General features: G+C 57.1%; 1 protein-coding gene across 1 annotated transcript in view; it reads right to left on the bottom strand.

Annotated features, from left to right (window-relative positions):
- Positions 1–17,574, bottom strand: part of LOC123352236 (zinc finger protein 628-like) — a 46,717-nt gene that overhangs the window by 5,205 nt on the left and 23,938 nt on the right. Inside the window, exons 4-6 of the mRNA XM_044992089.1 lie at positions 16,448–16,576; positions 8,267–8,458; positions 6,780–6,881 (exon numbers count right to left, since the gene is read on the bottom strand). Coding sequence (XP_044848024.1) covers positions 6,780–6,881; positions 8,267–8,458; positions 16,448–16,576 — 423 coding nt within the window. The remainder of the gene's footprint in view (positions 1–6,779; positions 6,882–8,266; positions 8,459–16,447; positions 16,577–17,574) is intronic.

Raw genomic sequence — 17,574 nt, 5'->3', positions numbered from 1 at the left:
GGGCGCACAGGCCAGGACCCCGTTCTGTGCCAGTGCTCAGCCACAGTCCAGGCTCCACGCATGAGCACTCATCTACACAGGAAAGCGACACCGGTATAACCTAGGTGTGAACGTAAAGTGACAGCTGCACCGGCGCATCATACGCACCCCACCCCAGCCCCAAATGCTGCACTGGCGCAGCATATGGACTCCCCTCCTGGTGAACGCTGCACCGGCACACCAAACGGACCCCCTTCCTGGTGAAAGCTGCAGTAGCGCACCATATGGATCCCCCCATTCCTGGTGAACGCTGCACCGGCGCAGCATACGGATCCCCTCTCCTGGTGAACGCTGCACCGGCACAGCATACGGATCCCCTCTCCTGGTGATTACTGCACCGGCGCATCACATGCCACCTCCCCACCCTCAGTGAATGCTGCACCAGCGTGCCATATTCCCCCCCCCCCCCCCGCCCGGTTAATGCTCATGCTGGGATGGGGGGGCTTCAGCTTATGTCGCTTTGGAAGGAGTTTAGCTCAAACCCTCCAAAGTCACTTTTATCCTGGAGTCAGAGGGGCCACGAGGAGGTTTGCACCAGTCTAACTGTATTCGTTTAAGCACAGCGGGGAAGCTTTCCCACACGCACATGCCCTGAGAGAGCCCTGGGCTCCTTCAAGCGTGTGCTCCAGGGAGCTCCAGCCACCTGGCAGACGAGAAGTCCTGCTCAATCGGATGGTGGTCTGGGGCCTCCCTGTCAGGGCTGGGAAAGGAACAGACAGAGACCCGGGCAAGTAACAGACTCCAGCTCCCCGACACTCTACAGCCTCGGGAGCAGACTCTGTCCGTACAGGCCTCACTTTGAGCCTGGGAGGAGTCCTGATGACCTCTGGGACTGACCATGTGATGCGCTGCCTTGCTGAACTGGGGTCTCAGCCGGCCGGCTGGCTGGGCTTTTCCCACAGTGCTTCCCACACGGTCACAGCCTCGTACCAGCTGTGAAAACACAATTAGACACCCGTGCTTGTGGCATCAGCATTCGCTAATTCTGAGCGAGCAGCTGCATGTGAACTCGCTGTGTGGGCACCACGGCATCTGTCAGCGGAAAGGAGAGTCTCCCCTTTGAGATCTGCCCTCGGCTACAGGGAGCAGGAGGTCCCAGTCGCTGGGGTAACGCAGGAGAGGAGAAGGAGCTCAGCAAGGAAGGGCATCATGGACAGGTTTGTCCAGTGCCTGCGTAACGGGGTTGGGGCTGCAATACCAAGCTCATCATCATCATCATCATCATCTGGGCCGAGGTCTATGGATTCACCACACGATTACCACTCTCCAGTGATTAGGCCAGACCCTCCCCCGCCCTGTCCCCTGCGCCATCATTCACAGCAGCGCAAAGCAGGGGAAAGACGACCAGCTCCGAACGGCAGCATTACACGCTCACGGACACAACGGACCGAGAGGGCCCCTGGGTTTGTTAAACACGCCTCACACATTCGTGATGGGACCCCTGCTGAGCCGAGTAGCCCATGTGTGGCACAGGGACCCCAGGAGCACAGCTGCTCACACCAGACCTAAAAAAGCTAGAATAGCTTCTCGTAACTTTAGTGGCGAACAAAACAGTCCGGCACAGCCCCTGGATAGCAGGAGAGTCACAGGCAATGCTGCTGGAGACAAAGCAGTAACTTTCCCCATGCCGGGTATAAAGGAATCACATTCCCTCACCCCGGTTTTGGTTTTGCTGCAGGACGCAAAGCAAACAAGCTGCTCCTGAGCTGGCATCCGGGACGGATGAGGTGACAGCACCTTGCACACCAGGCCTGACCCTGAGAAGAGCCCAGCAGCTCTCAGGTGCCCAGCTACCGGCTGAGCAGGATCACAGCAGCCAGACCCTTTCCGATCAGATGCAGCTCAGAAGGGAGCAATCTCATGCTGCCTTCTACAAAGCTGTTTCCTTCAACACGGGGCTCATGCAGGCCGAGAAACATGCACGGTAGCACCCGGCCCAGCACGGCCAATCGCCTGGGAGAGAAACGCCACTGAACGGTCTGTCTAAATGCAGTAAGGAGGATGAACCACACGGGAAGCCAACAGCTGATGGTACAGAGTCTGCCAGAGAAGTTTGCCATTTGAATGCACTGGAGTGCAGGGACTGTCAACGCTCTCATCCATTCATCCCCGGCAGGCGAGAAGTTGACGGGTATCACTTTCCAGCACAACGTTCAATCGCACCATTTTCAGGTCCCTAGGCAAGTTCCAGCTGAGTGGGGACGGGCATTCGCCCAGGCGCACTCTAGATCAGACTGATCGGGTGGAGGTTTCCTGCCTGGTTCCTAGCTGCCAGGCAGAACATGCAGGAGCGCTCAGCACTTGTCTAACCCGGCTCCTGCTGAAAGCTGGGGGCTCTGGGAAATCCCAGGCTGGGAGTGCAATGCACGCTGCGCAGTCACCACAGCTGTGCACTCAACTGCATGCCAAGAGCCAGGCAGAGGCATAAACAGACGTTTACCAGCACGACCGTGGCAACTACCTGCCTGATTCTGGCACCTACACATGTAGCGCAGACACACGTTTCCGGGCGTACGTTGCTGGAAATCAGGCCCTCTTGCTACATTCTGCTCAGCCAGCACAGTCTCGCGGTTATAGGGGCTTTTCCTTTAACACTTAATGGCTATTTAAAAAAAATAATCCTATGACAACAACTTCCCAAAACCTAGCCCAGCTCCACAGCTGCTTCCGTGGCCGATGCTCATTCCTGTTCTATTCCAAGTGGCTCTGATGCTTCCCCAGCAGTCAGCAGGCTCTGAAATAATGGGCTCATCTGACACCGAGAACCGGCAGCGCCAACTAGCTCCAAAGGTTCCAAAAATCAAGAGAGCGAGAAACAACAAAGCCACGAGGGCTCTGGAGAGACGCTTAGTTCTCCACCGGGCCCGGGTAGAGCGCACACACGCCACAGCACAGCCTACTGCTGTTGCTCTAATAACCTAAAACGCCCTGGGCTTTATGGAGCCGGCTGCTTCAGGGATTTGGGACCTTTGGATTCCTGGTCCCCATTTAATGCCCAGCTCCCGCTGGCTCAGTGGCCTGGTGTCTGGCCACACACAAGAGAAAACACTCCTACAACTGTGTGACATCGTGGTAATCACGCACGCCTTCCGCCTCCTGACCTGCCCAGACGCCAAGGTGAAAAACGTCGCGATGGCCGCCCTGCGCGCCGCCACCGCGAAGCGAATCGGCAGAGCTCCCTCCGACCGAGATGTAGCCACCTTCCTGAGCGGCTCCCTGGACGGCGAATTTGCCCGGGACAGGGGCGACATCGCCTCGCTGTGGCCCCGCGCCCGCAACGCCATGCGCCGACTGGGAAAGCGACTGGGCTGCCGCTGGGTGTGGAGCGAGGAACGGCGGGAGCTAGGAGTCCTGGTGCCGCGGATCGGGACGGAGGGCAACACCATCGTCAGCCCCGGAGCCAGAGGCGTGCTGAAGTCCCTGAAGGCCGCCGTCCACGTGCTCTACGTAGACACCCTGAGGAAAAAACCTGACCAGGGCAAGGCCTTCGAGGTGACCAGCAAGTGGGACTCCAGCAACCACTTTCTCCCTGCAGGCAGCTTCACCTGATTCGCTGACTGGCGGTTCATACACCGCGCCCGGCTGAACTGCGTCCCTCTCAATGGAGCCGTCCGCCACGGGAACCGGGACAAACGCTGCCGGAAGTGCAGGTACGCCATAGAGACCTTGCCCCACTTATATTTTACAACAACGAACTCGTGTACATCACGCATAGGCACGGCGGCGCCAACGTCCCCCGCGTGGGAGACCAATTTGATGACAATATATATCTCCAGATCAGTGGCACCGCTATGGGCACCCGCATGGCCCCACAATATGCCAACATTTATATGGCAGACCTGGAACAATGCTTCCTCAGCTCTCGTCCACTCACGCCCCTTCTCTACCTACACTACATAGATGACATCTTCATCATCTGGACCCATGGGAAGGAGACTCTGGAAAAATTCCACCACGATTTCAACAGCTTCCACCCCACCATCAACCTCAGCCTGGACCAATCTACACGGAAGGTCCACTTCCTAGACACCACGGTGCAAATAAGTGATGGTCACATTAACACCACCCTATACCGAAAACCTACCGACCGCTATGCCTACCTTCATGCCTCCAGCTTCCATCCCGGACACACCACACGATCCATTGTCTACAGCCAAGCACTGAAGTACAACTGTATCTGCTCTAACCCCTCAGACAGAGACCAACACCTACAAAATCTCCATCAAGCATTCTCAGAACTACAATACCCACACGAGGAAATAAGGAAACAGATCAACAGAGCCAGATGTGTACCCAGAAGCCTCCTACTGCAAGACAAACCCAAGAAAGAAACCAACAGGACTCCACTGGCCATCACATACAGTCCCCAGCTAAAACCCCTCCAACGCATCATCAGGGATCTACAACCCATCCTGGACAATGATCCCACACTTTCACAGGCCTTGGGTGGCAGGCCAGTCCTCGCCCACAGACAACCTGCCAACCTGAAGCATATTCTCACCAGTAACTGCACACCGCACCACAGTAACTCTAGCTCAGGAACCAATCCATGCAACAAACCTCGATGCCAACTCAGCCCACATATCTACACCAGCGACACCATCACAGGACCTAACCAGATCAGCCACACCATCACCAGTTCATTCACCTGCACGTCCACCAATGCAATATACGCCATCATATGCCAGCAATGCCCCTCTGCTATGTACATCGGCCAAACTGGACAGTCTCTACGGAAAAGGATAAATGGACACAAATCAGATATTAGGAATGGCAATATACAAAAACCTGTAGGAGAACACTTCAACCTCCCTGGCCACACAATAGCAAATCTTAAGGTGGCCATCCTGCAGCAGAAAAACTTCAGGACCAGACTTCAGAGAGAAACTGCTGAGCTTCAGTTCATCTGCAAATTTGACACCATCAGCTCAGGATTAAACAAAGACTGTGAATGGCTTGCCAACTACAGAACCAGTTTCGCCTCTCTTGGTTTTCACACCTCAGCTGCTAGAAGAGGGCCTCATCCTCCCTGACAGAACTAACCTCGTTATCTCCAGCCTGCTTCTTGCTTGCTTATATATACCTGCCCCAGGAGATTTCCACTACATGCATCCGACGAAGTGGGTATTCACCCACGAAAGCTCATGCTCCAAAACGTCTGTTAGTCTATAAGGTGCCACAGGATTCTTTGCTGCTTTTACAGATCCAGACTAACACAGCTACCTCTCTGATACTCCTACAACTAGCTCCCTGGCTGGCAGGCTCCCAGAGCGATCAAATGACCCTCTCTGTCCTAGTGCCATGAGCTGGGGGAGCTGCAGAGGAGACAGCTCTTGTACCCTCAACAGCCAGTTTATTGGGTGGGCCACAGGAAGTCAGTGTTAGATGGACAGGGAGCTGTTTTGCACCTGGGGAGGGTCATGCAGGGGGATGAGGGTGCAGGCCTGAGCGCGAAGGCTGGACTAGGATCTCAGCAGAGGGGAGCGAAGGCTGAAGCACAGAGGGGCCTGCGGAGAGGGGAAGGAGTGTTTGGGGCCCAGGCTGAGGTTCTGCAGAGGCAGGAACGAGGCGCAGAGGATAGGACGTGATGACCAGAGACAGTTTATGCTAAACACCAGGAAGTTCTTTCCCATGGTGAGATCTATGGGCCTGGGAATCTTCTCCCAGTAACAGGGCGGGAGCCCCGTTGCCTGGGTTGTGGCTCAGTCACTGGCTCCAGGGCCGCGCTGCCCAGATGGATTACCAGGCCTTTCCCATCGACAGCCGCGGTTAGTGCCATTCGTGCCAAGCTCTGGAAAGCTCCCAGCGCCCCGTGGCACCAACCCGAGAGACAATCTGACACGTACATGCAAGTGTCACCTGCAAGACTGAAAGCATCCAGCCTCCAGAGACGTCTGCACGTTAAACGCCACAGGGCGCCTCCTGCTGCCCGCGTTATCCTGACAGACGGCGGGGGCAGAGCTGGCGCTCCCCTGTCCCCTCCCATTGGGCAGCGAGCTCTGCACTTACCCAGCAGCGCCAGGGCAGAAAGCAGTGAATAAATGCTGCATCTGGCACGTGACACACGGCTGGGCTCGGCCCCTGCCGGTCGCTCAGAAGCTAGCGAGCTCAGTGGTTAGCGAAACGGCAGGGTCTCCTGCGAGCAGGGCTGGGCAAAGGTTCCCTGAGACACAGGGCAGAACTCCTCTGTATGAGCCTTAAAGGCTGCTGTGCCCAACTCCCCTGACCTCAGGATCTCAGGCTCAAGGGGGCACAGCCGCTGCAGAGCATGGGGAGTGCCAGGCAGAGCACCACAGCCCCCAGATCACTCTGCTTCCTGCCTGCACCTCCCCTGCTGAGCCCTCATCCCAGATCCCTCCTCTCGCCCAGGCCCTTCCAGATCTGTGCACGACAGGCAACTGCTCTCCCCCCCGGCAGGAAGGTGGTGCCTCACGCCCCGACAGGGATCCCCGTATGCATGTGTCAGCTGCAGAGCCCCAGCAGGGAGCCAGGTTATGCCCTGTACCTCCCTGAGTCTTCACGCAGCCATCTCTCTCTACGAGGGACTCCCAGTGCCCAGCTGCACTCAGGGCCCTTCTCAGAGAGCGGGGCAGCATCGTGATGGCAGCAGATCAGACCAGGTCATCCCTCCTCCTGCCTTGCTTGTGCTGGCATAGCAGGAGCCCAACAGCCCATTCTGAGCTGTGCCTGGTGGGCTGGGCAGGACTCAGGTCACCCAGTGACACCCTCTCCTCCATCACCTGCTTCCCGAGCCTCGCTCTCCACCCTGTCTGCGTTGTAGGCAGGGTCCTCCCGGATGAACTCGTCGTCCAGCTCCATGGGGTCACCCCGGCACCATTTACCTGCGCAGAAAGCACACTGGGTAGGAATCTGAGCGTGTCTCATCAGGGCAGGAGCTCAGAGCGAGGCCTGGCCCTGCCAACGCCACGGGGCAGGGAGACGCAGGGGAGAAGGCAAACCACGCCCAAGTGGGTCTCTGGGGAAAGGGGCACATCTCTGGAGCTTTCAGTGCCTGGCTCCTCTCCCCAACCCTGGCCTGGGCCCCATCTTCACTCTGCCGGGCTCTGTGAGAGCAGGCAAGGATGGGAAGTGGCATGTTGGCAGCAAAGCTACTGCACAGTCCTGAGCCAGACCGAAGGGTGGGAGCACCGGGCTGGGCAAGGGGAGAGCTAGGAGCCTTGGGGGTGTCTGAACAAAGCAGACGTTCCCTGTGTGCTAGGAGCTCCGGGGCTGGGGGAACTGGCTCCTGGAGTGGGACTGGGCCAGGCAGCATCTAACCCAAGGGCCACATGAGGACTAGTACATTGGCCTGAGGGCCACATTACTGACACCTCCCCCCTGCTGCCCTTGGCCCCGCCCCCACTCCACCCCTTCCATGAGGCCCTGCCCCACCTCTTCCCTGCCCCCATTCCAGCCCCTTCCCCGAAATCCCCACCCCAACTCCGCCCCCTCCCTGCCCCCAGGGGGTTCAGGAGCAGTGTGGGGTGTGGCGGGGCTCAGGGCAAGGAGTTGGGGTGTGGGGTGCAGGAAGGGTGAGGCAGGGGGTCAGGGTGCAGCAGGGGGCTTAGGGCAGGGGGTCGGGGTGCAGGAGGGGGCCGGGGTGCAGGAGGGGTGCGGCAGGGGGTTTGGCTGCAGGAGGAGTTCGGAGGGTGGGCTCTGGCCCTGTGCTCCCTGCCTGCCTTGCCCCCCCGCACCCCAGGAAGTGGCCCAAACCTGGGGGAGGAGAGGCACAGGGGTCTGTGTGTTGCTGTCGCTTGAGGCACCACCCCCAGCAGCTCCCACTGGCCGGGAATGGGGAACTGCGGCCGATGGGAGCTGCTGGGGGCGCTGCCAGAAGCAAGAGCAACACACAGACCCTGGTGCCCCCATCCCCTTCCCCACGTTCCGGCCGCTTCCCGGAGCTGCGCGGGGGCAGGGCAGGGCATGCAGGGAGCCTGCCCTTCCCCCAGTGCGCGTTGGGCCAGAGCCGCACGAGGTAAACGCTGGGGGAGGGCGGGGGGGGCGGGGCTGCAAGCAGCTCGCGGGCCGCAGAAAATAACCCCGTGGGCCGCGTGTTTGAGACCCCTGATCTAAACCCAGACTGGACGGAGCCCTGGGGACGGTCTGTAGGGAACCACACTGCTGTGGCCACAGGTGATCTGACAGGGCTCTTCCAGCTCTAAGTGCCCTGGGCGGGGGAGCTGGCCAGCCCACGGGGGTATGGGCACCACGCTCCGAGGGCACCTACTCTTCAGCAGCACGGAAGAGGCCGTGTCCTCCCACTCCTCATCCTCGGGCCTGAGCTCCCACTGCTGGATCAGCTCGTTGATCTCTGCATCCAGCCGCTGGGCCTGCTCGTCGAGGCTGCTGGTGCCACCCTGAAGCTCCAGGGCCGCCTGGGGAGATGGTTCCTGGGCCATGCTGGAGGCCTGATGAGGAGCTGCAGGAAGGAGGGGGTTAGAAGATGGTCAGTGCATTGCTTTGCTCAGCCCTATATGGGTCTGCCTATTACCTCCCCATCACCTGGCTCCGGGTTGGAGGGGACACCGCTCCCCTCTGGCTGCTGGATTTTTGCTCTCCCCATGTAATAAAGGGGGAGGCAGGGAGCGTCCAAGGTAAAATCTCCCCCACACGTGGCCTGGGCCCGACCGTGACACCACAGCAAGGGTGTGAGCAGTGCGCAGGGCCTCATTCAGCCACCTGCACTGGGCAGGGCGGATCCAGCTGGTGCCCAGCGTTGGGAGCTTCAAGCTCAGTGTGCACACTGGGGTCTCTCCGGGGGGCGGCCATTTTAAGGCTGCTGCCCTGTACCCCCTAGAACGAGGTCACGTCTGACTACGCAGAGGAAAAACGAAGCCTGAGCTGCCACAAGGAGGCCAGGCCAAGCAGCAGCTTTCAGACAGAGCCCCGGGAAAAGAACTCATCATGTCCCCCACATCTGCCAGCACCGCGTTTAGTGAAGGGCAGCTCGGGAAGTCTCCATTCCCAGGCCAAAAGGCTGCTGGAAATGTATAAGAACACTGGGACATGATCCTGCTTCATCTCAGATCTGCTTTGGGTTTCAAGAGGGATTGAGATCCCCAGTCACTGACTGGAGTCACCCTGAATATGGACATTGGACTATAACCTATGGACTATTTCTAAAGGGACTTTTGGCAACTACACGCTCATCTCTACTATGTATCTGAACCTCAAGAATTGAATTCAAGTCTGTCTGTATATTGATCTTTTAACCAACTCTCTCGCTCTTCTTTTTTAATAAATTTTAGCTTAGTTACTAAGAATTGGCTAATAGTGTGAATTTTGGGTAAGATCTAAGTTATAATTGGACCTGGGTATGTGGCTGATCCTTTGGGATTGGAAGAACCTTTTCTTTGATATGATGAGATAAGATTTTCAGTAATCATCATCATATCTGACGTGTGTGCTTGGACAGAGGCCTGAGGCTGGGCACTTTAAGGGAACTGCGGTGTTTGCAGGGCCGGCTCCAGACCCCAGCGCGCCAAGCAGGCGCGTGGGGCGGCATTGTCCTGGCAGGGCGGCATTTGGCTCCGGCGGACCTTCCGCAGTCATGCCTGCGGGAGGTCCACCGGAGCCCCGGGACGAGCGGACCTGCCACAGGCATGACTACGGAGGGTCCCCTCTTCCCACGGCTCCGCTTGAGCTCCCACAGGCATGACTGCGGCGGGTGCGCTGGTCCCGCGGCTCGGACGGAGCTCCCGCAGGCATGACTGCGGATGCTCCACCGGAGCCGCGGGACCACGGGACCGTCCGCAGGCACTTCTGCCCCGGCCGCGGGACCGGGGAAGGGCGGCGCAAGCAGCGTGGCGCGCCGCCCTGCTTGGGGCGGCGGAATTTCTAGAGCCGCCCCTGGGTGTTTGAACTTCGAAGTAACCAGTGAGGTACTATAGAAGCTGTTCTGTGCTGGCTTGGGAAATCTAAGTATTGGAATAACCACCAGCTTCTGGGGTTTGTCTGCCCCTAATTGAGTAACCTCAGCTGGCTCCCATGGGTGAGCCCAGGGCTGGAGCCTGAAGTCCTGAGGCTGGGGGATGAAGTCCACCGCCACACTCCAGAGCCTTCCGCCCACCCCCCCAGGGCCAAAGCCTGAGCTCTGCCACCCCGAGGAAGGTGGGGAACTGACACTGGTCACCTGCTCCTACAGCGTTTGTGGCTCCAGAAGGGGGCAAGGACCAGCCCCTGCTGGAGGCCCTGAGGAGGGGCGGCTGCTTTGCCCCTCCCCCAATCACCACCCAGGAGGCTGTGGCCACAAGAAAAGCCCCTGGTGGCCACATGTGGCCATGGTGGTTGCATTTGAGAAACATTGATCTAGTCTGATGTCCTGCATCACAGGCCGGAGAATCTCACCCAGCAATTCCTGCGGCAGGCCCAGCGCTTGTGTTTGAGCCAGAGCATGTGTTTTAAGAGACCCCCCAATCTCAATGTAAAGACTCCAAGTGCTGGGGAACGCACCACACCCCCAGATAAACTGTTCCAGTGGTCAACAGTCTGAACTTTATTTCTAGTCTGAATGTAGCTGGCTTCAGCTTCCAGCCGCTGCACCTTATTCTGCCTTTAAGAGCCCCGCAGGCGGAGAAGTAACCACGTAGGTTCTTGGAAACCATGATCAAGTCACCTCTTAACTTCCTCTTTGATAAACTAAATGGATCAAGTTTCCTTTGTCTCTCAGGCAGGTTTTCCAATCCTTGAATAGCTCCTGTAGCACTTTCCTGAACTCTAATTTGTTAACAGTCTTGTGGCAGTGTGGACACCAGAACTAAACCCAGCAACCCGTAATGGCCTCACTAGTATACATCCTATACTGAGGCGACAGCATCTCTCGACTCCCACCCGATAGCGCCCTTACACACTTGAGGATTGTATTTGTCCTCTGAGCTAAAGCATCAGCCTGCGAGCTCACGTTCAGTCGGATTCCTTTTGCCATGACCCCTCAGTCCTTTCTAGTATCCCACATTCCAGGACACAGCCCCCCATTTTATACATGTGACCCACACTCTGGCAGAGTTAAAACACGAGCGTGCTGTCCCCTTGACAACTGGCCCAGATTGCTCTGTGTAACGGACATGTCGTTATTCACAATGACTCAGTGGACAGGTGGCATCCGCAAATTTTCCCAGCTAAGATTTTATGCTTTCTTCCAGATCGTTGTTCAAGATACTGAACAGCGCTGGCCCCGTACTGATCCCTGCGGGACCCTATTAGAAGAGATCTCATTGGAGGATGAGCTATCCTTAACCAGGTTTTAATCCATTTAATATGTGCGACATTGTTCGCACTGTTCAAAAATCAACATGGCTCAGATCTCAGCTGAGGCTTCTCAGCGTACTGGAATACGCAGAACAGACTTTCCAGCTCCTGGAGCATTTCCCTCCCATCACCACGCTAACGGCGGATTTCACTCCCCCCCAACATCAATGAGATCAGGATCAGGCCCTTAAATCCCTAACTGCAAGACAGTTTAATCCCCTTTGAGCCGACAGTGCATTACTTTTCACAGCTGAAAGGTTCTAGGTTGATAAGGTTTAAGAGAATTAACTAGATGCCCTTTGTTACTGTGCTAAAACTGGGCACAGGGCTTGCACTGAACAGGTAAGAGCAGCCTGCACGGCAACACCGATCCTAAGGCTCTGGGGACGCAGAAGGCTGCCTGTGCTGATACAAATGCAAGATTGGGGCCTAAGGAGGACAAGACTGTTCCCTGAACCAGCAACTTTGTTACAACTTTGTGGTGCTACTTTAGGGCCGTTATTTTCAGAAAGGCTCAGCACACCGGGCTCACACTGAGCACTGAACCCTTCTGAAACTCTGGCCACAAGCACTGTGCAATGGGAGCTGCCAAGCCCTTCAGCAAACCCAGCCCCACGTGTGATTCAGAGGAGGAACCGAGCCGAGCTCTTTCCTGATGCCCGCAGCTGATCCACATGGCAGCCCAATGGCACTGGGCTGCCTTGGCATCTAAAACAGTCAATTTAAACTATGAATAAAGCCCCAGGGTTCCTGCTCCATGGAAGGATGGCTCCAGATCCCTCAGACTTCCAGTATGTAGGGGGGCACTGTCCTGCCCCCTGTTGGCAACACCCTTGGTTCCTCCTGCTAACCAGAGGCTGTTGGTAGGGCAGTAACAAACCACGGGGCCCAGGGCTGGGGCAGAGGTGTTAGGAACAGTGAGTTTTCCCCTTGCTGTGACACTGCTGGGGGGCACTAAGGGCTCCATCCCGAACCCTTCGCTGAAGCCCTCGAAAGTGCAGGAGGCTTGTGGGGAGTAGAGCTGTGTTTGGGGGGGCTCTTGGCTGGCAGGGAACACCAGGCCCAGCTGCCGTTGTGCAACATTAGTTTTAAACATTGCAAATGTTACAGACAAGCTCTCCCTTAGCTCGGAGCCCTGCCGGTCCAGCCCTGGCGCTCCACGTCAAAGTGCTAGAAGTGGGTTCTGCCCTGCTGCAGTGGTGAAGGAAGCTGCAAGGGGTCTCCTGCAACCAGCAGGGGGCAGGACACACCTGCCTGCAGGCAAGGAGTTGAAAAACCAGGATAACCTCCACACCTGCCCACCGAGGTTTACACAGGCAGGGGCCCTGTCTCTCAAGCCAGTGGAGTCCTGTCCAGCTGCACCAGCTCACTGCAGCCCCACACTCACTGGGCTCAGGTCTATGCAGCACCGGACACACCACACCAGCTCCTTCCACATAGTCTGAGAGGGGACAGAGCTCACCTAGGGTTGGGGTAGGAGTGTCACCCTACCTCCCATCTGACAATGGGGTACCCTTGCTGCTGCCCTTTCCTACTCAGCCAGAAGTGTAGGGCCCTACCAAATTCCTGGTCTATTTTGGTCAATTTCATGGTCATAGGATTTTTAAAATAGTAAATTTCATGATTTCAGCTATTTAAATCTGAAATTTCACAGTATTGTAATTGTAGGGGTATGGTGGTGGGTTGCAAGGTTATTGTAGGTGGGGTTGTGGTACTGCTAACCTTACTTCTGCACTGCTGCTGGCGGCAGTGCTGCCTTCAGAGCTGGGCAGCTGGAGAGCGGCGGCTGCTGGCCAGGAGCCCAGCTCTGAAGGCAGAGCCACCACCAGCAGCAGCGCAGAAGAAAGGATGGCCTGGTATGGTATTGCACCCTTACTTCTGAGCTGCTGCTGCCAGGACGCTGCCTTCAGAGCTGGGTGCCCGGCCAACAGTTGCTGCTCTCCGGCCGCCCAGCTCTGAAGGCAGCGCAGAAGTAAGGGCAGCAATATCGTGACTCCCCTAAAATAATCTTGTGACCTCCTGCAACTCCCTTTTGGGTTAGGACCCCCAATTTGAGAAACGCTGGTCTCCCCCGTGAAATCTGTATAGGGCAAAAGTACACAAAAGACCAGGTTTCACGTGGGGAAACCAGATTTCACAATCCGTGACGTGTTTTTCATGGGTGCGAATTTGGAAGGGCCCTACCTATGCGCAGGCCAAGGCCTGAGAGATGGGACCAGAAGACACCCCTTTATGTCAGAAAAGAGCAGAGCCTTCCAACCACCCCCCAGAAAGAGCAGTGGGAGGAGGGGCAGCAGCGCAGTGGGTTGCTGGATGGGACCTGGCCCCACACATCAGGGCAGCCTGGATTCCAGCACTGGGGCTCAACCCCATCTTTGCTCGCGTCCCCACAGAGGGCAATGGGGTCCCCCTGCCAGCCCATTTCTGGACTATTCCCCGCCCCATGGCTCCATACACACAGGGGTGGGGTCTCCCCTACCTCCCCCCTGGCCTCAGATGCTGCAGGCCCCCCCGGATGGCCAGCATGAAGGGCAGATGGGGTTGGATTGAGCAGGCATCTCTCAGCTCCCCTGCCTTACCTTCCCCAGGGCTGGAGCTGCCATGTAATGGGTGTGGCCAGGGAGCCCAGCACAGCAACACCCTCGGCCGAGCTCGGGGAGCAGCAGAGTCCCGTTGCATGTGTGAGACGGGACACGCTGGGGTTAGTGCCCCGGGGGGGGGGGGGGAGGGGTGCCCTGACCCCCAGTATGGGGGAGAAGGAGCAAGGGCTTTCATCTCAGGCCTCTGTCCAGACGAGGACGTGGCAGGTGTTAACTAACACGTGTCACCTAGCAACTTCCACGTCTTGCTCTGGATGAGGCCACTGATTTGGCCTCAGCCCCAGGGAGGCAAGGAAAGATCCCCCTCCCCCCGACCCTTTGGCCAAACCTGATAGACTAAGGCACAGAGAGGGGCAGCAACTCGCTCAAGGCCACACAGAGAGCCAGCGGCAGAGCTACAAATAGAACCCAGGAGTCCTGGCTCCCACACCCAACTCTGATCACGGCCTGTCCCCATTTCAGGAGGGTCAGATCCTATTTTCCAAGCAACCCTTCCCCACTCTGCCCCTCTTACTTCAGGCTATTTCCACAGAGTTCAGAGGTGTGTCCATCTCTCCCTAAGGCCCTCCAACGTCCCAGCTCCCTGCAGGGGACCTCATGGGTCTTTGGCAACCTCCCCACCCTGGCAGCAGAATGAATTTTTAACGCCATGGTGGGTGGCAAGGATGCCCCTCCCCTCGCTCGGTCCCAGTGAGATGTCTCTCTAAAGCACCTTCCCCCAGGACAGTATCTTCTCCCCATGAAGGACATGCACCTTCTCAAATACCCCCTCAGCCAAACAGTAGGCTCTCCAGCCTGATTCCCCAGCTGCCAGGTCAGCTCCTCTCCCCCAGGCCTTTCGAACCCCCGCACACCCTTCGAGAGGATCGTAATCCCACCCAGGAGTGCCCCTTGGCTTTCCAGCTGCCTGGGACAGAGAGGAAGGAGGCAGTTTGGACAGGAGAGCCACCAGAGACTTCTCTCAGGAAGAGAAGCGTGACCACCCCTGAACCCCCACTAGGCCACCACCTCCCTCCCACTGGGAACTGCATTTCCCTTATCAGCTGCCATCACTTCCTCCTAGTGACAATGGGGGTGGGGGAGGGAGGGTGTCTGCTCAGTGTCACATGCCTCACTGGCAGCTCTCTCCCCACTCCTTCCCCGCCAGACCCAGAGTCCTTGGGGAAGGGCTGTAATTCAGTACCCCTTTGAGTGGAGGGCCACCGTCCCTATGCCGGCTTGCTCCCGGATAGCCTTCTATTGGCTCCAGCTAAGCAGGGTCAAGCCAGTTCAGGGTTTAGAGGGGAAACTGAGGAACATCTTGTGCTGCACGTGGTCAGGGCCTAGCTAAGTCCACACCTAAAGCACAGAGTGGAGCGGAGACCTCAGCACGGCCTCTAACCAAGCTGAAACGCTGGCCTGACCGTGCAGCACACACTGCCAGGGGATGCAGTCACAGCATGGTTATAGCAAGGACGACTGGAGCAGGCGCTGTGCTGCTGTCAAGACACCAGAGCGAAATCCCGGGCACTTGTGCTCATTGAAGATCGAGGTGTCAGTGGGGGTGGGTGAAGGCAACAGGGCTGCACTGTGCTAGGACTCCCCTGGGTGCTAGAGCAATGGCGGGCGAGTCCCAGGAACACTCAGGGTAAGCCTAGCTCTAAGGCCAGACTCTCCCCTGGCCCCAGGAGGAAGCAGAGCGAATGGAGCGGACAGCCTGGGGAGGGAGAGGAAACAGCTCTGCACGCAGAGAAGGAGAAGAAACCAGCTCCAAGGCGCGCACACCTGCTAGAGCTTTGGCTGCACTTGCTCTTTGTGGGCTGCCTGGCAAGCTGCTGGGGTCGGACACGCAGCAAAGCCAGCAGCGAAGGGTATTTAAGTGCAGCACAGACATACCCAGTGGCTCTCTCCCAGGGCTATTGAACTACTACAGCACAGCTGGCAGCGCTGAACGAGACTCACCAGCTCAGAGACTCGTGGGCCAAACTGACAAATACACAGTTGCTTTGTTTGGATTTAAACTTTTCTCCCCTTCCCACGCTCGAGCCAGGGTTTGCAGCCCAAAGCAGATGAGGATTCAGGTTCTATTCCCAGATGTGCCATGGACCTGCTGCAAGCCCTCGGGCATGTCCCCTCCTGCCCCAGCCTCCATCTCCACCCTGCGTCTCATCTTCAACTGCGAGCTAATCGGGGCAGCGCTGTTCTCTTGTTTTAAGTACACACAGCATCTAGCAGAATGGGGCCCTGATCTCAGGTGGGGTCTCTGAGCTCTACGATTCTACAAAGAAATAACGACCATCCCGCCACTGGGATGAGACCTGAAGGCAGACACAGAGAAGAGACAAAAGGGAAACTGGCCAGTTTGGTTTAAGTGTTGACACTGAAAAAAATGCAACAAAGAATGTGCACAGTGGGATCAGTGATGGGTCAGTCCTGTAATAAACTCCCCCCCTTTGAGCCAGAGTTCACCGGTATATAGGGAAGGAAATGTTACTTTAGGGGAACCCATCCCCCTCTGTAGGGGATCCCGTGGAGATGGGGAAGTCGGTATTGATCACGTCTAACAGCAGCGATTCTCCTACCTGCAGGAGCAAGCAGGGGGTAGGCGGCTGTCCTCCTTCGCCGCACAGACAAGACACTAGCCTCAGCGATCGGTTTGGTGACAGGCTCTTGCTGAGCGCTCACAGGCAGCGGTACAACAGCAGGGAATCCTGTGGGAAATTGAAACAGCAGCAGCTGTAAATCACACACCAGCTTGTGGGGCATAACAGAGAATTTCACAGCGGCCCTGCCACCAGCACTGACTGAAAATTGATCAGAGTCACTTCAAAACAGAGAGACAACACACCATCCCACCGCAGACTCCAGGCCTGAGCCTGAGTCCCCGCTGCACCCAGGGAAGCGATAGCGGCCACCACAAATCAGCAGGTATGACCCTCCTCATGTCACCATGTCAGCAAAGATAAAGCGTCCAAGCGTGAAACCAGTCACTAGTGCAAGAAACACACAGATGGAGAAGAAATTCCTCATTGCCCTTGGTGCCAGGCTGGCACTGAGCGCTGCAAAGGCCACCTCTCCTTAGTGCGCCGCTGCTACCACATTCTTTTGAAGTTGAGCTGTTGGCACAAGCCATCTCGGAGCACTGTGCCTGCTGTCAGGCAGTTTGCTCCCCATGGGATTAGCAATGAATTAATGAGGGCAAGGACCATCTCTGGTCTGTGTTTGTGCCATGCCTAGTGAAATGGGGTGATGGTCCCCAGCTGGGGGTCCTAGGCACTGCCACAATACAAACAGCAGCAGCTGCCACCCACAATTCAGGAGTGGCTCATTTCAGGTTGTTCTGTGCCAGGCCAGTTCAGCCCCACTCTGTGGTGTGTCGGTTCAGACCCACCATATCAAGACCCCCCCTTATTATATTTAGTCAAATGGGTTGGCAGAAAAGTTTGTAAAAATAGCCATAAATAAATACCCCCATCTCCCCTCCCTCAGTGGACACATCTACACTGCAATAAAACACCCACAGCTGGCCTGTGTCAGTTGACTCGGGCTTGCGGCGCTGTCAATGCACAGTGTAGACATTTGGGCTCGGGCTGGAGCCCGAGCTCTGGGACCCTGTGAGTGGGGAGGGTCCCAGACTGCAGCTTGAGTCTGAATCTCTACACCGCGATTTTACAGCCCCATAGCCTGAGCCCCACAAGCCCGAGTCATC

This window comes from Mauremys mutica, chromosome 17 (genome assembly GCF_020497125.1).
Source record: "Mauremys mutica isolate MM-2020 ecotype Southern chromosome 17, ASM2049712v1, whole genome shotgun sequence".
Taxonomy (NCBI): domain Eukaryota; kingdom Metazoa; phylum Chordata; order Testudines; family Geoemydidae; genus Mauremys; species Mauremys mutica.
This window is presented reverse-complemented; position numbering and strand designations above follow the sequence as displayed.